Source organism: Pygocentrus nattereri, chromosome 2 (assembly GCF_015220715.1).
Source record: "Pygocentrus nattereri isolate fPygNat1 chromosome 2, fPygNat1.pri, whole genome shotgun sequence".
Taxonomy (NCBI): domain Eukaryota; kingdom Metazoa; phylum Chordata; class Actinopteri; order Characiformes; family Serrasalmidae; genus Pygocentrus; species Pygocentrus nattereri.
In genome coordinates this window covers 28907015-28930586 of record NC_051212.1, presented here as the reverse complement: position 1 = coordinate 28930586, position 23572 = coordinate 28907015, and the positions used below count along the sequence as shown (strand labels likewise).

The window sequence follows — 23572 nt, the reverse complement described above, 5'->3', positions numbered from 1 at the left end:
TAATATAGACTCTCCACTCTTTGAAGTGAGGCCACTGTTTCCTTACCCTGATCCAAGATTACCACTGTCCCATACAGTGCATCCTGTGCTTTTGCGCAGCTCAGTAAGGGTTTGTTAATGAGCTGATTAGTTGAATCCGGTGTATGGAAAGCAGGAAAAGCACTAAGACGTGCAGAGCAGTGGCACTTCTGGATCAGGGTTGGCAAACACTGCCATAGAAGAGCCATTTTTGGTTCTCTAAAGGCCTGGTTCTTAAACCATGATGGTCCTCATTTTTGCTCTAACACAGATCCCATGATAGCTGTGCCAGGTACTTTGTCTGTCTGTCTAGTAAAAAAATCTGATAAACTTAAAGGGCCAACATTATGAAAAATGATCGCCCTTTTGGAATAAAGAGTAGTAAAGCACATCATTCACTTCCCAGTCTATACATTCTGTAGGTTCAGAGACAAAGCTGTTTAATACAGTCTAATGTATAGAGACACAGTCTAATATATAGAGACAATGCTGTGAAAACAAGCCTGTTTTATCTTGCTCACTGTATTCAATTAGATTTAACCAGAAGTCATAAGAAGTGTCTTAGTCTGGACTGCTCTTTGAATGGAGCACAATACAGGGCAGCCAATCAGAACACAGAACATTTGCATATATCATTTTGAAATAAAGGAATTTTAAGTAATATGTAAGCTAGTTTTGTACCATTTACCCCCCTGTCTATGCACTCCATCTATCGTCGCTGTCCAAAGGAAAACAAGTATCTCCATTTTTTTTTTCTTTGAGCACAGGAGCTTCCTTTACATTGTGTGCAAATTTCGTGAATGAATGGACCAACATTAATGCTTCAGAATAACTTGGAATAAAATATTTTTACATCACCTTTCATTAGACATAAATATGAAATGTTTATGCCTTCTCCTGAAAAGTTGCCTTTTTGGACAGTGTGAATATGTAAACTACTGCAAAACATCTTCTTTTAAAGAACTGTCCCTGTGATGTGAGAGGAACCAGTTCATTGACATTTTTCCACCTATCCACCTAACAGCACATTATACCTGTCAAATCCCAGTGAAGTTGTAAGGAATATCTGAGCTTTGAGTGCTTTTTCAGTAAAGCAGAAGACAGGACAGCCAATCAGAGCAGAGCTCATTTATCTCAGCTCTTTTGTAAAGGTGCAGCAGCAAAAAACAGTTCTAATGGATAATTAAAGGTTGGCAATGATCTTGTAAATATAAACTATGGCCATGTTTGGTACATAAACGTGGCCAAAAATGTAGAATATGAGCCCTTTAAGTTCTTCTGCTTAGCTTTTTATCAATTTTCTCAATATTAATGTCAATATTAATATTCCCTCATGCTCAGATAAAAAACAGAAGCAAGGAGGTCATGAGCCAAAATTCCAGTGATCACTCAGCTCTCTTTAGTTAGAGATGCGAGAGCAGGGAGCAACCACATTCTTTGGGCATTATTCACAAACTATTCTTAAGAAGAAGTTTCTACTTAAAAGCCTCTTACACAGTTTTCACAAAGATTCTGACATTCACCAATGTTTTCTTATTTGGAATTTGTTCTTAGGAAAGAACAGAATCTGTACACACTCAAGAGCACAAAGGTGCATACGGTTCTACGGTTTTACGAACACATCATGAATCTGACGTTAACTTTTCCTTAGGAACTTCGTCAAGAACAAATTTAAGAAAAAAGATATTGCCGAATGTTGCCCACTGTTCTCTCTAAGTCAGATCAAACTAAACATCGATTTAACTAAGCTAAGAAAAAATGTAAATATAATAGTAATAAAAAAATGAAAGTTGACCTGACTTTTTGTGAATGAGATGTGTGAGTGGGATGAACCTTTTTAAAATATAAAACCTCCATATACAACTGAAGGCTTTTTCTAGAACTATCTGTCTTGGCCAAAAGACATTGAGGAACCTTTGTATTAAAAGAGTGTACCACACAGTGTTGCTTAGGAAGCTTTAGCTATTTAAAGTGTGTGAGTCTGTAATCTACTGCTGTTGCACTGGCAACAGAAGAATAGAATAGAATTTACAACCATTTGTCACTGTGTTTGCACACTGTGAAATTAGACCTCTGCATTTAACCCATCCATGCAGTGAAACACCCACATACATGCACACTAGTGAACACACACACTAGGGGGCAGTGAGCACACTTGCCCAGAGCAGTGGGCAACCCTATCCATGGCGCCCGGGGAGCAATTGGGGGTTGGGTGCCTTGCTCAAGGGCACTTCAGTCATAGACTGTCAGCCAAGGGGATCAAACCGGCAACCTTCCAGTCACAGGGGTGGTTCCTTAACCTACAGCCCACAACTGCCCCCATAAATAGGTGCACCGTTCCCAGAGGTCCTGCAATACCAGGTTGATGCATGGAGCGGAGAGAGCAAGCCCCTCTTCTGTCTCCCTGTTCTAAAAATCTATTTAATATGTAGTCCTCATATAGAGGACGTGTCAGATATTAAACTGATAAGAACAGATACTACAATTAATCTTAGCCAAAAGGCCGAGAAGCGATTTGGTACAACATTTGGTATGAGACCATGAGGAATATCTATAAATGTGTTGAAAATATGATACAGTTCTTCAATATCCATAGCCTTGCAAATGTCATCCTTGAAGAAACAATGAGATGTTTGGAATTACGGCATAGATAGACAACTTAATATTATTGGGCTTTAATGAATATTATGCAGGCCTGCAGTTTAAACGCTGCTGTTGAAATTAAATTCTGTGCAAAAACACTTTCTGTACACAGGCCATATTTAATTTTTTCCCTAATATGTTTGATTCAACACTTATATATAACAAATATACATTCATGAAAATATGCAGAACTTTTTTCTCTGTAGAGGAAGTATTAATGTCATGATTGGCCCCTCCCACTCCACCATGTGCTTTTGTTTACCTTTTAGTCATGTGATGTGCTTTTTGTTTTCTTTGAGTTCTTCCTGCTCCTGCCCCCTTGTTTTCAGACCCTGCCCTTAATTACTTCCACCTGTGTCTGGATAGCCACCTGTGTCTTGTTGTCCCTCATTGTTACCTGTATTTCAGCCCTGTGTCTTCCGTTGTGTGTTTGCTGGTCTTTGTTTGCTGTTTGAAGTGTTTGGATTGTTTGGTGTTTGTTTATCCCGGTGTTCATTTTTTGTCATGTCTTTTCCCCATTCCATCCGTGTTGGCTCTATGACCCTGGACTGTTCTGACCTCGAGTTTGGATTTCCCTATAATAAATCTTGCTTGTCTTCGCACGTGTCCGCCTCCTCATCGCTCCACCACAGCATTACAATTAATTTATTTTAACTTAGAAAATCAACAACAAAAAAATGTAATTTGACCACAGGCACACAAATTATGCATATTCTTTCCCAGGTAATGTATAGAATAACACTATGTTTAACTAGACAAATACTGAGGCGAGTGCAGACTACTAATATGTAAAATGTCAGTTGAATATTTAGTGAAGTTGAGCATACTGTATGTTCTTTTGCTTTTTGTAGACTTGTAGCCAAATAAAAAATACCATGACTCGCAAAACTACTTCTGAGAACATCATGGTGACAAAATGATCTAAATCTGAGGCAGTTTGCTAACTGAAGTAGAAGTGACATATTTAAATATGAAATGTATCTCTTTGCCCTTGAGGCACAAGCCAGTATGTGCTGAACTGAGACACCTGGTGTAGGCTGACCTAGAATGAAGGGGAGCATGTGAAAGTGTTATTTACAGTTTGGCTCAGGCTGCTGTGGCCTACACCCGATGCGTTATGATAGTGTGGTCACTGCTGTCGAAAGTTATAAAGCAATCCAGAATGATTTCTTGAGCCCCAGTTGTGGTTTACTCTATACTCGGTATAAATAGCTGAATGTTTTGTTTGGAAGGAGATCTGCCCACAAAGATGGTTTAAAACTGCCTTATTAATTACACTGGGGGTCATAAATAGTAGATATTACATTAACAATGCTTCCAGCCGTTGTGATGGCCTGCCTCCACTGCACTTTTTCTGCACCGCATCCACTTTTAGCTTTCAGAGTTTTGTCAGCTTCAGACTATATTGTTGAAGTCATGCAATGAGTGCCATACATGGTCCAAAAATTATTAACTGGTTAAAGGAGAATTCCATTGCATTCTATTTACATAGTTATGTAGTTAATAAAGTCATTCAGAGTGGTTTAGTGTGAAATGCTCCATTTTAGAGAATGTTACCAAGTCAAAAATGTGCACAGTGGTAGTGATAGGAACCAGACATCCAAAATGTTAAATGCCTCTAAAAGTTGCATCACAGAAAGTTATTGTATATGAAATGGTTCAAATATGCTACTGGTGCCTGAAACACTCTTTTAATGAAAGGTGAGAGAAGATTGTGGGTTAAATCATAATTTTTAAAATCTTTTCATGGTGGAGTGGTACATGAAGGTGTTACAAGGCAAAATGCCCAACGAGTTTCTTTTTTAGATTTGCCACTACTTTACCATTATCATCATTGCATATGGCCTCTCAGAAAACATGTGTAGGTTCACTACTTATGTTGGATAAAAAGCAAAGTGGCTATATTTGTATTTAAGACATCGCAGCCCCTGGTTCCCATCACCATCACTCTAAGAAAAGTTTCTTCAAATCACTCTGAATTACTTTGTTTACATCTCAAACATTGAGATAATCTTAAGACTTCTTATTTAGTAATGACTGAATTTATTTAGTAACTACAAGGCAAATATACATTATCACAGTACAGGAAGATGTTTTCATGATATGCCTTTGATGATAAATTATATATAATTTTTCTGAAGTATGATAAGTTGTTTTTGGAAATTGTTTTTGGAAATCATGGACGTTGTGTCCTCCGGGCCAAAGAGGAAAAGGACTGTCCGGATTGTTATCAGCGCAAAGTTCAAAAGCCAGCATCTCTGATGGTGTGGGGGTGTGTTAGTGCCCATGGCATAGGTAACTGTCAAATCTGTGAAGGCACCATTAATGCTGAAAGGTACATACAGGTTTTGGAGCAACATATGCTGCCGTCCAAGCAACGTCTTTTTCAGGGACGTCCTGCTTATTTCAGCAAGACAATGCCAAGCCACATTCTGCACTTGTTACAACAGCGTGGCTTCGTAGTAAAAGAGTGCAGGTACTAGACGGGCCTGCCTGCAGTCCAGACCTGTCTCCCATTGAAAATGTGTGGTGCATTATTAAGCGCAAAATACGACAACGGAGACCGCGGACTGTCGAGCAACTGAAATTGTACATCAAGCAAGAAAGGGAAAGAATTCCACCTACAAAGCTTCAACAATTAGTGTCCTCAGTTCCCAAACACTTATTGAGTGCTGTTAAAAGGAAAGGTGATGTAACACAGTGGTAAACACGCCCCTGTCCCAACTTCTTTGGAACATGTTGCAGGCATCAAATTCAAAATGAGTGAATATTTGCAAAAAACAATAAAGTTTATCCGTTTGAACATTAAATATCTTGTCTTTGTAGTGTATTCAATTGAATATAAGTTGAAAAGGATTTGCAAATCATTGCATTCTGTTTTTATTTATATTTTACACAGCATCCCAACTTCATTGGAATTGGGGTTGTATTACTGAAGGTAAATGGCTTTTGTGAATCTGCAACAGCAGTGTACACTCGCCAAATCTGTTTTGCAATGGGCCAGTTTAATCTGAAAGGGATCTAATCTCTTATTATGATTACAGATAACACTACAGTGTGTTAGCTGTGCAGACCATCTTGGAGCAATTGTTGGTGTTTAACAAGCTGACCACCTTTCAGATTGATTTGTGATGAGTACAGTGTCAAAGTAAAGGTCAGTGTTAAATCTTACGCTAGACTGCCACCATTGCTCCTCTATTCTGGACTTGTGACAGCCATCTGATGACAGGAGCACTGTTTGGTCATATAACATGCACCTGTTGTGCAATGTAATTTAGGGGCACTAGGTCTGAAACTAAACAAGAGCTGCTTAACAAGAACTTGGATTGAAGTTTTATTCATGAGTATATTTGAATTGTGTTTCCAGCAAAACAAAGTCTCAATCTATAGGCCAAAAATAGTATGTTTTTCTTAAATCTGCACTAAGATTGTTTTGTTGCAATTGTACAAAGTAGCATTACTGAGACTGAGAAAAAAACCTTTGCACATATGTACAAAGTCACATTCTTCTCTTTTAGCTCTTTTCACATTGGCTCTTCTATATCTACACTCTTAGTCTTTATATATTTTATTCACTTTGTTCTATTTTTAATTTGACCTTTTGTTAAATGTCTTAACCTTTGAATATTTATTATCTGTCAGTGTACTTCTCTGATCTGTTCAGTATGTATGTGTGCAGTCACCAGGACAATGTCCTCATATGTGTAAAATACTAGGGGCAATGAAGTAATTCCAATTCTGAAACTGTAGTTTTAAGCAAAATTATACATTCTAGTTCTAAGCTCTTCTAACAGATATGTCTAGGTCTGCTTGTCTTTTCCTAAACCCAAAAGCTGAAAAGTTCTGTAAAGCAAGTCTGATTGAATAGGCATTGCTTTGCTCGGTTCTACTTTAGTTCTTAATTTTAAGAGATGCCTGGTACAGGTTGAGGTGGCCAGCCCTGAAGCCTTATGTGCCAGAGACATCTCTATAGAGAGGTTGACAACCACCACCTAGCCTTCATTCTATTCCATTCTATTCTGTTTTGCTGCTGAGGAACAGTTTGCTGATAGATGCTAGACGAACTAAAAATGTCCACTGCCATTCAATCGGGAACTAGATATTCCATTACAATAGGGAACTAGATATTTTTTGACCTGATATTTTACTCCAGCTCAAGTTGGGTATTGATAGCTACTTTTACTTCTACTTGAAATGCAATTTCATTGAAGTAACAGCTTTTGCTTCTGTCTGTACGTGTTTTAACAGTGGCTCTCTTGTTGTCTTAAAATGTCTCCTATATCTGTACTCTCTCACAGGTTGAAGAAGGTAGCCATGCGTCCTTGGCTGGTTTGCGCGTGGATGATGAGATAGTGTCAATCAACAGAGAGCCGTCTTCCAGCCTTAGCCTTTCAGAGGCTATTGCTCTCATCAAAGGCTCCACTGATGGTCTGCAGCTAGTGGTAAAAAGGTACTTTATGAAAGAGTATATTAGTCTTGAACAGAAAAGTCTGTTCTTAAAGCTGTTCCTCATCACTAAAGTTAGATGTCCACTAAAGTCAGAAGCCTAACCTCAAATTCATGCAACACAGTGTAGCTACCACAGGGGTGTATCTGCAGGGGGTCGTTTGGGGCCTAAATCCTGTCACTTGGAATTCAGGTCCTCCCAGCTCAAAAGAAAAAAGTTCTTCATTGCCAGGGAATATGTTAAAAAAGTGTAAGACATCTTGTGCTAACCCAAGGGTGCTAAGTTCTTGCATCCTTGTGTCTTTATTTCCACTCTAACCCCTTAAAATCCCAGGCTTATGATATACTAATGCTTATCATTCATTGATTCCATTACATAAAGATCAGTGTTACCCTATTAAGCTGTTTTTGCAGGTTGTCTGAGTTAAAGCTGAGCTGTGCTAGCACTTATCATAGGCTGCTACTTACTTAGCTTAAGGGGGCTAGTTAAGCAGCAAAGTTGACCGTGCTAAATAAATCAAAGCTCAGTACTGTGGAAAAAAACTATGAGGAAAACCGATATCTTCAACCATTTGGCCCAGACATTGATGAGTAGTAGTGTCAAAGGTATTTGGTTATTTAGTCTGTCCCTGCTGTGCTAACAGTTGTTATAGTGGTACAGCTAGGCCCTTCAATGTGAAGTCAGCAATCATGTGGTGTTTCAAATTTTCTCTGGTTATGGTACCTACACTGAAGTAGGCTAGTTGGTGGTCATCAACCTCACCATAGGGATGTCTCTAGCACATAAGGCTTCAAAGATGGCCACTTCAATTCTGACTCAAAAGCAGCACCTAATTTAACTTATCCAATATCTCAGATTGTTTTGATATATTTATCTGATAAAAGTATCTGAACTGATATCTTGTTTACATTTCGATTGCTTGATTCTTGGAGAAGAGAAATTGCTGTCTTACTGTTGACTGATTTGACCTTTGGGTTAAACAAATAGCAAGACAGCTGCTTTGTGTTTAGGATCCAGAAGTAACTCTCCAATTGAAGGTAGCTGTTGGCTCCTGTTGGTGGGATACTAAAGGATTGTAGAACGCTAATGCTGAACACTTTGTTACACATGATGAATTACTGAACAGTTCATGTGCTTTTCCTTTCTGTCGTAATGCTGTGTATGACCTTATAGCATATGGCCTACATAAAGTCTGGCTCATTAAACACAGTGACCTTTCCGTGTGGTGTCTCATTTGACACTTTTTATGCCATGACATCTTTTAAGATTGCTTGTACCATTATACTCTTGGTTACTATGGAAGTGAGGTGAGGGAAGACAACAGATTCCAAACATTATACACCATTTCTATCCCAAATGTATTCCAGCTATGTATCAACATACTGACAAAATGCTGGAGTTATAATGATAGAGTCAGGATACTGATATAATGATGGAGTCAGGATACTGATATAATGAGGGAGTCAGGATACCGATATAATGATGGAGTCAGGATACTGATATAATGAGGGAAATGCTGCAATTTGTGTTACTGTATTCTAACATCCAAAATGTCAGACAAAGTTAAGTTATATGAAACAAAACTATTGATACTTAGGATTACACAATAGCTGATTATTCACATGTTGGTATCTCCCATGAGAATTATATAAATATAGCAGTAAAAATCTTATTAAATGTGATCAGTCAATAACAGACTCTATAATGATTATATGTAGATTATGGTAGTTATATCTGAATTACAACATTTTACGCCCTCAGCATGTTAGCCTCAGGGAGCTAAATGGCTAGCTGTGTCAAAATGTAAATTTTTGCAATGCAAAATATTTTTAGACGTTTGAGTATTGTGTACCTGATGTGTGTGAGTAATTGCTTTGTCTGGCTATAAACTTTAGTATTGTACTGTGCTGTAGTGCCTGTCTTGTTATGGTTAGCCATGTAGCATTTAGCATGCTAACTAGCCACTTAGCTAAGTAAAATGATGAAGTTGTACCAGCAGTCATGTAAAAGAGATTTTTATTATCTAAAGCCCAGCAAATTCAGTAGCATGATTTTGAAATAGTAAGTCTTTTAAACTAGTTTACTGCTTGCTGGTTTATAAACAGCTTTGTCCGCTATTATTTTTAAGTTTGAAAATGGAAATGCGTCAGGTTGCAATGATTTCTGGGAAAATTCTTCTACTGTAAGTCTACACAAATCTACACTTAAGTTCACTCGGTCTCTTGCCCCCCACTCGGTTCACTCATACCTCACTTATGTTCACTCAGCCACCCATCCCTCAGTTTCTTGCCCCTCAGCTAATAAAGTAATTGAATGATCCAAGGATTGTGTTGGGGATTCTCCTGAGGTGAAATGATGAGGCCAGGTGAACAAAGGCTTGTTAAAACCAATATTGAAACGGGCTGATCATCTTCCTCAGGTACATGCTTGAAGCAAATGGCTTTGATTATGTGAACAATTCACACTACTCACATAAAAATGTTAGTTTAAAATCAAGACAACCTATAATTTAAAATGTGGTTTGTCTTCCAATAATAAAAGCTAAAAAACTCTGGAGACACTTTACAGTGTACAGCTACATAAGCCCCTTATGACAACTGGTATAAATATATAAAGATTCAGTAACGATTCCAACATCGGTCTTTTGTCATGAATGTTGCATTTGCCAACTTAGATGCCAAGTTGACATTTGTGTGAGGTTTTTTCTGGCATTAATTTGTGTCATGACACTCTCTGGGGGGAAAGACTTTGTGACTCAATGAATTTCACAGTGACATAATGATAATATAACACAGCTTGGCAAATCAGGCAGGTGGAACAAAAATGAACATTTTCCTTGACCCTTAGGTAAAGTGAGTTTCATGTTGTCGTTGATAGGATTTAAGCTATGTGACATCACTATGACACTATGATATGATATATACAAAGCTAAGTCATTTGTTATAACATAATGTTATTTCCAAAAAAGTGTCATGACAACCTAATGTCAGAAAAAATCAGTGTCGCTTGGCATAGATGTTCAACTTGACATACTGTGTCAGTGTGAGCCTTTCAATTTAATACTTACAGAACATCAAATAATTTATTCAACAGACTGGAGCAAATAAAGTACTAGTTTAATACTGGTTAGATTGCATGAAGTATAACAAGCACAACAAGCCAACAATGAGGCAAGACCTCCCAACCCATACCCCTTGTTTGAAAACATCACTTATTATTTACCTCAGAGTAAAGAGCAGGGAGAGAAAGCCCCGAACTAAAAATGGAAATATTAGCATCTTAACATAAGGCAGATTTTCAGGCACTTTTTAATAACTAAATATAATATGAGGTCTTTTGGACCTGCATGCATTGCAAATACTTAAGAGTCAGATTTGAATGAGTTAAAGGGGACAAAGCCAATGTCTCTGACTGTTTCGCCACATTAGGAATGATAGAGTGAACCCATGCTTCTAACCTTGCTTTAACCAATAGTTCTCCCTTGCAGATGCTGTTTTCAGGGGGGCTTTCAGACAGTTAGCACCACTCTGCGGATCCCAGCTCCATATAGACCTCAGGGTCCAAAGGAACTCTGCATCTCTGATTCACAAGATGAGGCATTCTATGGGCAGACATGTAGTGAAGCTGAAAGCCCTAGACAGACCCCTACAGTCCGCACCCAGGTTTGCATTCCAGCTCCAAAGGACAGAATTGGAGCAAACACTAAAAGCTCTGGAGGTGGAGGAACCAGGTTGGAGATCCCTCCAGGATCTGTGGTAGAGTTGCAGCTGTCGCTGTCTAAGACCACCCTGGAAGACAAAGGATATACCTCATTGGGCAGCGCTCTTGGAGTTGAAGGAGACTTCTGCCACAAGAAAAACAATGAAGATGATGACACTACCACCAGCCCACCAGGCTGCACCTTGTACATCCCCCTCCATGAGAGACAGCCTTTGAGTCAGCGAGGGGTGCTCATCAGTGGTTCATCTGCTTTGCATGGACAGGTGGAGGTGACCACACAGCCATTAGGGAGGGGCCCCAGAAGAGAAAGGGTGGGATCTGGTGAGACTGAAGCAAAGGCCAGTGAGCGAGGGGATTATGGTGAGGGAGAAGGAGGGCGCACTGAGAAAGCCCCCACTGAGGAAGCCCCCACCTCCTCCTCTGTCTCCTTTGGAATTCAGTCAGAAGAGGGGGACTCTGAGTCGGAGAGGGAGCTCAACAAGCCCAACAAGCACCGGCCAAGGCACGCCAGTAAGTGACATTTATGATTTTGTCAATAGATTTTATGCTCTTTTCCAAAGTCGTTTTATGTCGTCATAGTTTGCTAAACTAGATTTGATCTCTTGTTTTTGCAATGTGAATTTTACTAATGTAGTGCTTCTGAACAAACTGTCAGATTGTAATTGTCTCTAAGTGACACCTCTAGCCTTGTACTAACAGCAGTAATATGATTTGAAAGAGTTCACAAGAACCAAGTTTAACTTAAAGTTATGTGTGAGATCACGTATGGAGTCATGCAGAGAAAATTTCAGTTCTATTTATGCCTTGTCTGTTAGGTTGTTTGAAATAATATTTACTGTTTACATTTGATCACATATGTGTAGTCAGTTTGCTAGAAGTACTGTGTGTATCACCCTTTACCACTTATTTAATGTTCTTGACTTTATTTATTCCATGAGTAATTCTTATTAAACTTTGTACTGCTTTCATGCTGAGCAGTGTAGGGGAGGGGGTTTGGAGAGTGACATGCTGAGGATAAGAATAAAACATGGGTATGCTACTGCTGCCTGTAAGAGAGCCATTTGACAGACACTAGCATGTGCTACACTGGCACGTTACCTGATCCTTTAAAACTGGCCATCTTAGTAGGACTGAAAAGGGAAGTATTCGCTTCTCATCTGTGGCTATCCTCATCTTGAGACTGACATTGTGCGTATTAAGAATGTAAGACAGAGTGTTATCAAATGTCCCTTTGTTTTACCAACACATTGTGTTTAAAGGGTAACGGGCCCTTAGTCAAAAACCTAGAGATAAATGCTTTTAATAACAGTCTGATATGTTGAGCAAAGTGAAGCATTAAATTTACTTTATTCAAATGTGCACATCGTTCCTACAGGAATAAAATATATCACATTAAAACAATTTTGAATCAAGTAGAATTCAATGCATTGTTTTTAGTATACTAGTGGTGCTGAAATCTGTGTTTGCTGGTTTTTGTCTGTCATTTCTTCAACCTGAGCCCCTTGACAAACTTTCACAGCTGTGAATGGCTAGTGTTAAAGCCTTGTATTATCAGTCAGTAAATGAGAAGAGAAATTACCCATGGGTCAGTGATTTGGGGTAATGGCCTACTGTGCTGCCAAGATTTTGCATACTGAATTGATTGATAGTGTAATTGAGGGACAATACTATAACATGTTGGTTATTATTTTGAGACTGCATGCTATAGGAAATTACTTTGTCTTATATGTTGTCACTGCTGGAAGAACACCAAGCTGGTAACTTGTCTGGACCAGGGAAAAAAAAACATTTTGTTCCAATTCATTCACATCTATTAATCTGTTGAACCAATTGTCATTAACTTTTTATACAATATAGAAGGCAGCTGGCATTTGTCATCTGATTGCAACAGAACATAAAGTCAGTCAGTTAATATTTTCTTTTGCCTAAATTGATTCAGGTCATATACATGGAAAATGTTAAGCTTCATCTATTAACTATTATGCCATGGCACATTCTGTCTACAAACATACTTATACTTGTTTGTACATTTGATTGTATTTGCTTTTCAAAAATTCAAAAATGTACAGTACTGTGCAAAAGTCTTAGGCACCCAAGACACATTTTCAAAATCAATTTATTTGTGCAGTATGTGTTTATTTGCTGAGAAAAGTGTGTGTTAATATTTTAATAGGCAAAATTTATAGAATATTAATTAATAATGATTTTATATATATATATATATATATATATATTATATATATATACATACACACACATACACACACACACACACACACACACACACATATATATATATATAGTTAGTGATAGTGATTTAGTGATAGATATAGATAGTGATTTTTATGGATATTAGTGTGTTTGTGTGTTAGTGTGCTTGTTTAACCATTTTCAAACCTCTCCTCGAGGAAGCCCAGTATTATATGTAGTTCAAAAGCAACTCCTGGTTTAACCAATCAGTGCTTCATTAAATTGTGCTTATGATGTAATTGATGATATTAACAAGTCTCTGTGGTGGCTGTGAAGGTGTCATGGAAAAATATGGAACCAAGAAATTCTTGTTACTTTTTATTGTTTTTATGTTTATTTAAATTATGAATATTACTTTATTTTAATGTATATTGTGATAAACTCACTCATTTACTCAGGTAAATTGTTTAAAAATTTGCTTAGATGCATAAAACCTTTACACTGCACTGTATGTGAATTTAAAGACTTGTTAAGATCAATTTTTAAATCAGAAAACATCTATATACTTTAATTATTGCATGTTTTTCAAGTTTGTGCTCTCTAAGGACATGTGTTCTTGGCTTTTAGCTATATTATTTATGTAGATCAAGGAAGTAGGCCACTAGGAGTAACCATTTGAAATACTCCTCTCTGTTCATACTGTGCTCTAAACATCTTCTTTCTCTATCTTTCCAAGGGCTCCGGCGTAGCGAGAGCCTGTCTGAAAAGCAGGTGAAGGAGGCCAAATCTAAATGTAAGCGCATTGCTCTGCTCCTCACTGCTGCTGCCCCCAACCCCAATAATAAGGGGGTGTTGATGTTCAAGAAGCATAGACAGAGGGCCAAGCAGTACACACTTGTAAGCTACGGAACTGGAGAGAACGAACCAGAGTTTGAGGCTGAGGAGGACGAAGAAGACAACAAGGAAACACATGCTGTTGAGTTCACAGTTCTAGCCACCAGTGAAACTGAACTTGATGAGGATTTTTTCACAAATCCCCCAGGCCACAAGAGCATTGTGACCTTTGACTGGGACACTGGACTGCTTGAGATAGAGCGCAAGCTTCACAAACCAGAAGACATGAATGCACTCCCTGAAACCAAGGGCAAAGGAGCCCTGATGTTTGCTCAGCGCAGGCAGCGAATGGATGAAATTGTGGCTGAGCATGAAGACATGAGAAGTAAGGGGATCCCTGTCGAAGCAGTACAGGAGGAAGAGAAGCATTACCAACAGGTAGAACCACGCACTTATATGCCAGCTACTGAGAGTCAGAATTATATGGATGTCAATGTGCACCAGCAACAACAGTACCAGCAATACCAAGAACAATATTATCAGCAGCAACAGCAGCAACAATATCAAGAATATCAGCAGCAGTTACAGTACCAGCAACAGCAACAGCATTACCAGCAGCAGCAAGAGTACCAACAACAGCAATACCAACAACAGCAAGAGTACCAGCAACGGCATTACCAGGAACAGCAAGAATATGAGCAACAGCAACAGTATCAACAGTACCAACAACAACAACAGCAGATGCAACAGTATTCGCATCAAATGAATGGTATGTCCAGTCAACAAACCAATGTAATGCAGTCATCAATCATGAATAGAAGTGCCAAGCCATTCTCTGTGCAGAATACGGAAGCAGCCACATTTTCCCCAACAAGTCAAGAGCAGCCTTGCTATTCAGTTGGACAGGGTGAACAAATTGCTTCCCGAGATGAGCGAATATCTGTACCTGCAATCAAGACAGGGATCTTGCAAGATAACAGGATGAGGAACAAAGCTAAGCCAATGTTCACTTTTAAAGAGACTCCCAAAGTTTCCCCAAATCCAGAGCTGCTAAATCTCCTTAACAGGGGTGACAAGAAGGCCGGTTTTGAATCAGGCCCAGAAGAAGATTACTTAAGTTTGGGGGCAGAAGCCTGCAACTTTTTGCAGTCTCCTAAAGTAAAGCACAAAATCCCACCACCCGTAGCTCCCAAGCCACACATAAACCCAGCCTCTCCACCATGGTCACCACAACCAGAAATCGCAAGCCAGCAGTTCCCTCAGCATGCTGAAAATAACATCCCAGCAACTGCTGAGGCTCCTGGGCCTGAAGCCGACCCTGTCCCTGAAATGGAGTCCTCAGCCATACCAAAGCAAGAACCCTCCCCCACACCTGCTGCTGAATTACAGGAAGCTCCTGCTCAGCCCCTGTCACAGGAGCATCAAGAAGCACTCAATACATGGGGTCCATCTGAGCAACAAATGCTACCAGATCAACAACAAGAAACTTGGAATGAGAATCAATCCCAGCAGCACATAAATAATGCTCAGCTTGTCCAACCATCACCTCAAGTACAAGCAAAGTCAGAACTACCCGTCAGCTCTTGGGCTCCATCTCCAACTCAGGCTCATCAGCAGCCACCAGTGAGTGCTTGGGGTCCAACTGAGGTTCAGTCACAAACCCTTGCACAGACTCAATCACACATGCAGCAGCCTACTTGGGTAACACAACCCCAAGTCCAAGTGCAACCACCTACATCTATTCAAACTCAGTCACAGCCCGAGCCTCCTTGGGTGACACAAAGTCCACCCCAAACACAGTCTCAGCCCCAACCTCAACCCCAACCTAAACCCCAACCTCAATCTCAACCCCAACCACAAATGAATTCATGGGCAACAGCTCCCACTCAGTCACCACCTCAGCCCCCATGGGCCCAATCTCAAGCATCAGTACAGCCATCTGTTGGTACCTGGCCTCAAGATCTAAATCAGACCCAAGCTCAGCCACCCTGGGTGCAACAACAACAGGAATCTCAACCATTACCATCATGGACAACCCCTCAACAGCATCCCCAGCCTCCTTGGGCCCAACCTCAGAGCCAGCCACAGCACCAACCACCTTGGGTCACTCAGACCCAACAGCAAGCACTGCCACAGCAACCTGTAAATGCATGGACCCAACCTCAGAGTCCAGTTCAGGCACAGCCTCCATGGGCTCAGCAGGCTCAACCACCACTACAGCCTTCATCACAAGTTCAACAATCCCAAGGTCCTTGGGCCTCTGTGCCTACCCAGTCGCAACCACAACCACCATGGCCCCAACAACCTCAAGAGCATCCACAGCAAATGATGAACTCGTGGGCACCAGAGCAGAATCAAGTACAACCACCCTGGAGTCAGTCACAGCCTCCAGCTCAGGCACCACCTCCATGGGTCCATCAACCTCAGCAAGAGGCACCACCACCACATTCACAGAGTCAAACAGTTGTAAGTACATGGGGACCACGGCCCCAGCAAGGACCAGTCAGTACCACAGCACCTACTGAAACTCAGAAGCTAAATCAGTCTGCCAAACCATGGAGTCCACCTCAGACCACTCAGCCCCCTCTACAACGAATGGGCTCATACACATTTGGAACAAAGGTTCCATCACCCACTCCGACAAGTAGTACAATGTCTCCCTCTGGAATGGGATCAGCTTTCGAGATGCCGGCCTTGCGAGGGAAAGGAGCTGAACTTTTTGCTAAGAGGCAATCCAGAATGGAAAAGTATGTGGTGGATTCTGACACAGTGCAGGCAAACAAGGCAAGACCTTCTTCACCTTCTCCTTCTTTGCCAACCACATGGAAATATTCACCTAATTGTCGCGCTCCCCCACCATTAGCATACAATCCACTTCAGTCACCCTCATATCCACCAGGTGCTATCAAACAGCCTCCATCTTCTAGTCCTTCTATAAAGAGTAAAAATAAGGGCAAAGAAACAGAGAAACCTGCTCCCAAACCCCTTCATGTTCTGGATGTCATGAAGCATCAACCCTACCAGTTAAATTCCTCCCTTTTTACTTATGGGCCAGCAGCAGAGAAACTTGCTGCAGAAAGGGAGGCAGCTGAAAAGCTTGCTGCTCAGAAAGCAGCAGAAGCCCAAGCTCAAGCTCAAGCTCAGGCTCAGGCTCAGGCTTATGTCCAAGTTGCTGGTCCGCCAAACCAAAATGGGCATTTGAGATATGATCAAGCTCCTGCCCCCTATGATTTTATTCCACAGCAGCCCCAGCAACCCCACCAGCAATATGGGATGTCTGGTCCCCCATCTGCTATTCATGATGGCCCTTATCACCATGCTCCTCCTAACAGCTACCAGCCTCCCCCTAATGCTTATCAACAAGTTCCCTATCAACAAATGTATAACCCCCAGCCTGTTTACCAGCAACCTCCTTCAAATCCTTACCAGCAGGCCCCAAGTCCTCCTTACCAGCAACCTCCTCCATATCAAACTGGCCCTAACCCAGCCTATCCAGCTGCCCTAGCGCCAAGCTATCAACAAGTGCAAAGCTCCTATGTGGTACCTTCTTTTCCTGTCACAGCTAGAGCAGATTCTGCCTCAGGAAGTAGCATCCTTACTGCTCCAAAACCAAAGTTCTCAGCCAAAAAAAGTGCTGCACAGGTTTGGAAGCCTAGTGCTGTTGAAAGTGTTGAAAAGTAATTTTTAACACTTTTTAGTCATAACAAAGCTGGGATGCAAAGCTGTATATAAGAAGTTTGACAAAAACTAATGCAGGAAATATATATATATATATATTATTTTTGTCACAGAGAATTTCAGAGAATTCTCTTACTTTCAGCAATGAAATTAAAAGCAGACCTAGTGTCTGTTTTTCAAAATATACAGTACTGTGCAAAATCACAGATTGAGTGCATTTTCTCCATCTCACAGCCCAAGACCTGTGAAGTACTGTTAAGTACTGTGTATCTGATGGTGACAGTTTTGATGGTCTATCAAGTCTCTTAATACTTTTTTGAAGTCCAGTAATCTTTCATCTTTTTATGCTGGTGGTTTATCTTATATGAACTCTCCTGTTCTCCTGAACAATTAATAACATGGATTTAATAGCCATTAAATAAATGAAGGATGGTGTCTGACTTTTGCACAGTACTGTAAGTATACCAACAGCTATTTTCTGTATATTCAAAATTGCGTTGTATTAAAATATAATATTGTATCTATCACAAAAATTAAACTGTTGTCTAATTCAATTTAGAGTAAATTTAAATGTGTGTACCTCAAGCAGGTAAAAGAAGCTTTTTCATGACATGGCCTAAAATGCAGTGGTCCATCCAATGGTGGAAATGGAATATTATTATGTGAATGGTCAGTGTGAGAGATAACAAATAGGTAAAAGAGTGCTTGTTTGATTAAGTTGGATATCCACTGAGTACTTGACTTTCTAAGATACTTTAATTTTGACTAACTACTGAATGCTATCAACATGAATTATAATCTGTAAGACAGAAAACAATTCCTGTATGTAGAGTCTGTAGAGTATGAATTAATATTGTATAGTACCTCAGTGGTTTATGTGAACAGAGTAATCCAGGTAAATGAAATATGTAAGTATGGATATGCTACAACATTTGACTGAGACAAACACAGGTGCGGTGCAGCATTGGCCATTTTATACAGCCAGATCCAGTCTTTTTAAAACTGAAGGAATTTTCTGTCTTTTTAAAAGTAATGTTCAGGCCTTACTTAAGTAAGAAGGAATGCATGTATCGCTGTTGTCGGAACAAAACCTTGTTTTTCAGTTTTTGACATAATTCGAAAATGCTTATTGGCCTTTATATTGTGTGTAAATTTCATGAAGAATTGACTAAAAGAAACGTCTGAAAATGACTTGGAAAAGAGTCTGGTTCCATTGACCTACATTAAAAGTAAAGTAGTTTTTTTTCTTCTTCTGTAAAGTTATCATTTTGGGGATACAAGGTTTTCTTCCAACAACAGTGATGTGCTATTTTTGATGTGGTCTATCAATGATCATTTCTGAAGTTCACTATACTCAAGCTATCATGCTTGTGTTCTCATTGCTTATTTTTAAATAAGAATTCATGCCTGGCTCCTTTTCCTGCCTCACCCTTTTCACTTTTATGTTTCTACCAGCTTTATTTTTTGTGACAAATTAGTTTTCAAATGCTGATAAAAACAAATAAGTTTCTTCTGAATGTAAAGTGATGCAAATTTGAAAAACATTCATTTTGAGTGTTTCGTAATTTGCTTGCTTCTTGTAATCAATGTCATCATTTCTTTCATTTTTCATTCTTCTGTGTGATTTTTCTTCATAGTACACTTTCTGTATGATTTGCCACAGTGCTATTAAAAAAGACTCTCTGTCTGTTTTGACTTTCATTGGTTCACTTTTGCATGTGTCTGTCACTTTCACCATGCTTGGCATCAGCTTGTCACTTCTATTTTTTGAAATGTCATATATTTGTGTACAGTTCTTTGAATAATTTATGAAAAATACAACATTGACATTGCTCTCAATAGTAATGGGACTAGCAGTGGGAAATATAAACCAGCTCTTTTAAAAACAATGGTGCCAAAAACTTTTGGCTCCCTAAGGAACCTTTCAATAGAGGGTTCTTTGAAGAACCATTCTTTTGTAAATATTTCTTTATATAAGTGGTTCTCAAGCCAGTCCTCAGGGACCCCCAAGTGGTCCAGATTTTTGCTCCAACCTAACTCGCAACACATTGGGATGGAGCAAGAATTTCGACTGCCTAGGCGTCCCTGGGGACCGGTTTGAAAACCAGTGCTTTATATAGTGTAAAAAAGCAGTGACCAGTCTTATCTACAGAGGGCCAGCATGACTGCAAGTGTTTATTGCAACAAAGTAGGAACACACCTCATATAACCAATCTATTTTTTGAAGACTGAAACAACTCATTAAATAAGTAGTACTTACTGGCCAAGCTTGGTCTAAAGGTTCTATACCAATTACAACTTTTTTCTTCAAACCACACTTAGAAGAACCATTTAAAAACCTTTATTTTTAAAAGTGTAACAGCCAAAATTAGGTTCTATAAAATTGAGGCGAATAGTACCAAGCAGTGGTTTGCTTAGAGCACTTAGTAAAATGAAGGTTCTAAAAGTAGACCTGCATTGCGTCATGCACTTGAGGAGTGCAAAGGCTTGTAATTCGTGAAATATGGAAGTGATCTGACTCGAGGTCCACTGCTAGGCCAGGCTCTGGCTATTTTTGTAAGAATCTGATATCTCATCGCATGACCTGAAAGAGAAGAGGGCACTCAAATCCCACCTGTCTCTTTATCTCATTTAGGTTTATTCAGACTTTATATTGAAGAAGTGAGAGTCATCAAGTGTTCATTGAATGGGGACCATGTCAGTTCATGTGTCATGACCATTCATTTCATTTTAATTGAAGTAGTATTGCTGTAATTTTTAGTTTTATTCCTAAAAAAATAACAAAAGTTAACAAAAGTAATTCATTTTAATTCCAAAGTTTGAGTTTATGTATATATGATGCTTATAGCGAGTACATTTTATGCACATCTATATTAAGTGTTTTTAAAGCAAGAGCAGATGCCACCTGTACTTTGGTGTGATTGATTATTAGAGGTATAAAGACAAGAAGGGTTATATTGGTTTTGTAGGTCATTAACAGATAAATAAAGACTATTGTTACTGCAGTGGCAGCATGAAGCACTAGGCTGCAACAAAGGAGCTGACTTAGCAGTAGCTGCTACAGCACTGACTCATGGCGCAGCTGTTATTTAAAATAAAATAAAAAATCATTTCCACCTCTTAGACAGGAGGTGGCAGCACAACCTTTTCTGCTTCAGCTTCTGCAATGTACTGCTAAACACAAATCCTGCCTTCAGTTTAAAGCATTCAGAATGTGGTCGTATTTGATTCTAGTGAACCTCTTATGGAGAAGAGAGTTATGGAAATAATGATTGTGTCATTCAGAGGCCCTTGGCTGTAGGCACACGCCACTGAAGGTCATACAGCTCCCATTAAACAGGACTAAATGTGGATTACTGAGGAGTACCCTCTCCATAAGCTAATTGTTCAGAGAAATCAGAGGTGGTGGAGAGGTTGGGGGTGGCTAAGTGGTGTGCTGACACATCCTGTATCAATGGCCACTTGATGTAACCCCTGCTCTTTAGCTTGACTCGCAGGTGGCCAGTGCTGGCTGACTTCTTGGTTCTTGGAGTTTAATCTGCTTTGACTGAGACATTCATGTGTTCATGAGGCAAAAATACTTAGGATTTTTCATGAACTATCTATCCACACAAAAAAAAATCCAATGGATTAAATGTAACCTCCCTCAAATAAACAACACTGGTAAGAGAAAGAGTGTTACAGTATTTTCAAGGCTCCAAGAGACCTTAACTTAAAATGTTGCTAATGATGGTTTGTTTTCACTGTTCGACAGCTGTAGTTTTACTGTGGAGTCCTTGATGCTGCAGAAATATTTTGAAGTCTTGATTTAAACAGAATATCTCATAGTTTCAAATGATTAACTAGTTATTTCAACATTATTTCAAAATCATAAAGCTAATTCACTATTTCAGGACGTAATCTCATTTTGATTTAATATATTGATATTTCAAATTAGTTGCTGTTTATTTTGAGATATTTCCTTTTGTTTTGACTTAATATTACTCAACATGAGTAACTTTATTAAGTTATTTTCACTTAATACCTCATTATTTTAAATGAGTGACTTGTCATTTTGAGAAATTGTCTCATTGTTGTATCTCATTATTGTAAAGTATCCCATTATCTCAAGATCTCATTATTGTAAAGTAGTTACTCATAACTTTGGAATGTACTCTTGTTATGTTAACCCTTTAAAATCCCAGGCTCTTTACATACTAAGCATTCTTATTTAGTAACTACAGGGACTTCAGTGCAAATTGGCTGAACTATTATTAGGTTATAGAAGTATGTACCAAGACTTAGGGCCCACCTGTGGTCCCTGGCCATTTAACATAATATCTCCTTATTCCAGTGTGTTTACTTGTAACTTCTCAAACTGTAACATATACTCTTGTTATTTTAACCTAACATCATTATTTCAAATCTGTCACTTGTGATTATGAGATATCTCATTATTTTTATTTAATATTTTGTTATATTATTTTTCACTTTTTTACAGCTTGCTGTTCAGGACATCTATATTTTACTGCTGTTTTTCCTTAAAGATTTAATTTTTTTTCAGGCACTTGGAAGAAGCTCGTCTTTGTCTCCACCTGTTAGATTGTCACCACTGGGCCTAAGTTCAAGGTCTACGTCTGTTTCACCATCGCCCAGACCTTCATCCTACGCAACCTACACCTCTTGCTCAACAGAGAGGCAGGCCATCTGGTCAGAAAAGAGCCGTAAGCCTCCCACTCCATGGGAGGCCGCGTCCCGCCACCCCCTTGGCCTGGTGGATGAAGCCTTCGACTTTCAGGACCTGCAGCACTGCATTGCTACAAACCTGCGCTCAGCAGCCCATCGTAAGCTGCTGCCTGAACCTCCAGCAGACTGGAAGGCCAAGGTTGCATACGAGCCTCCAACAAAGAGCCAAGGCTGGGGAACCAGTCGCTTGTCCTTGCCTTTTCTTTCCCCAACCAAAAGCACGGCATCGGCCCCAGCTGCTCCTGTGCCTTATGGATCACCATTAAGACAGTCTCAGCCACACAGGTCTATCACTGAGGCTAATCTTGGAGCATTTCTGGTTAGGCCTGAGAACAAGAGGATTCTGGGACAGTCTAGCTATAAGAGCACATATAGTTACACCTGGAGACGGTAAATGTATGTTAGAGGATTTGTAATACTTGGCAGTGCAGATACAGCAGGCTCTGAATGTTTATTGATGAGACGAGCAGATGAGATGAGATGAGTTGTTTCAAAAGGGTTCCTGGAAGATGAGTAGCCAATGATTATGCAATGATAATGTGTAAATGCAGTTTAGAAAACTGTTGAAGTGTTGATTGAGGGATCAACCAACAGTCAGGTTATAGGGCCGCATAGGAGAGTGTAACTAAGTGCTCGAAGATTTGTAACATTTGGGCTACAGACAGTGTAAATTCAGCAGGTTCTGGTTGTTGAGATGAGATTAAAGGACTACTCCAGCAACATAATCTCTATCCCAGGGATGCACATCTCTGGTCCTGGAAGGCCAGTGTCCAGTACAGTTTGGTGATTAACCTACTCAGACACACCTGATTACACTTATCTATTCATTGCAAGTTTTCATGGGTGTGTTTGAGTAAGGAAACCTCCAAACTGTGCTGGACACCAGCCCCCCCCCCCCCACCCCCCCCCCCCCCCCAGGATCTGTAGCATACCACAAACAGTCATTTTCTACAACTTAAGAAAGAACAGAAAACCTGTTGAGTTAAAACATACTTATAATAAATACCAGTGAAAAGATGCTTCAGCATATTTTTCAGCAAAAAGCAGAAAGCATATTTCACAGAAACATAGATGCCACTACTAAATAAATATCAATATTTTCAGTATTTTGTGAGTCAGTTTTTTAAAGAAATCTGCAGGGATATTTTTCCACACCTCCAAAGTTCAGTCTTAGAAGTTGGTTGCATTTTCAGCTTCTCACAATCAAAGTAATCCAATCACATTCAGTAATGTTGAGGTCTGGGTGCTCAGTCCTTTGTTCTGGGAACACCAGCAGCTGCTTTGTTTGATTAGCAAATTTTCTTCTTTTTTGCCTAT

At 39.6% G+C, this 23572-nt stretch overlaps 1 protein-coding gene and 1 non-coding gene across 3 annotated transcripts in view; one reads left to right on the top strand and one right to left on the bottom strand.

The window, feature by feature from the left end:
- The window catches only part of LOC108437090 (synaptopodin-2-like), a 32701-nt gene extending 9562 nt beyond the window's left edge, over positions 1-23139 (top strand). Inside the window, exons 2-5 of one of the 2 annotated variants that reach the window (XM_017713948.2) lie at positions 6960-7111; positions 10596-11338; positions 13755-16636; positions 22074-23139. In XM_017713948.2, coding sequence (XP_017569437.1) covers positions 6960-7111; positions 10596-11338; positions 13755-16636; positions 22074-22649 — 4353 coding nt within the window. In that variant the 3' untranslated portion in view covers positions 22650-23139. Of the gene's footprint in view, positions 1-6959; positions 7112-10595; positions 11339-13754; positions 18673-22073 lie in introns of those variants that run through there. The other variant, XM_017713947.2, reaches the window with a different exon arrangement.
- Positions 2343-2533, bottom strand: LOC119262714. Its single transcript, XR_005129851.1, has one exon. It is a non-coding gene; the product is annotated as a U2 spliceosomal RNA (small nuclear RNA).
- Positions 23140-23572: the final 433 nt, after the last annotated feature.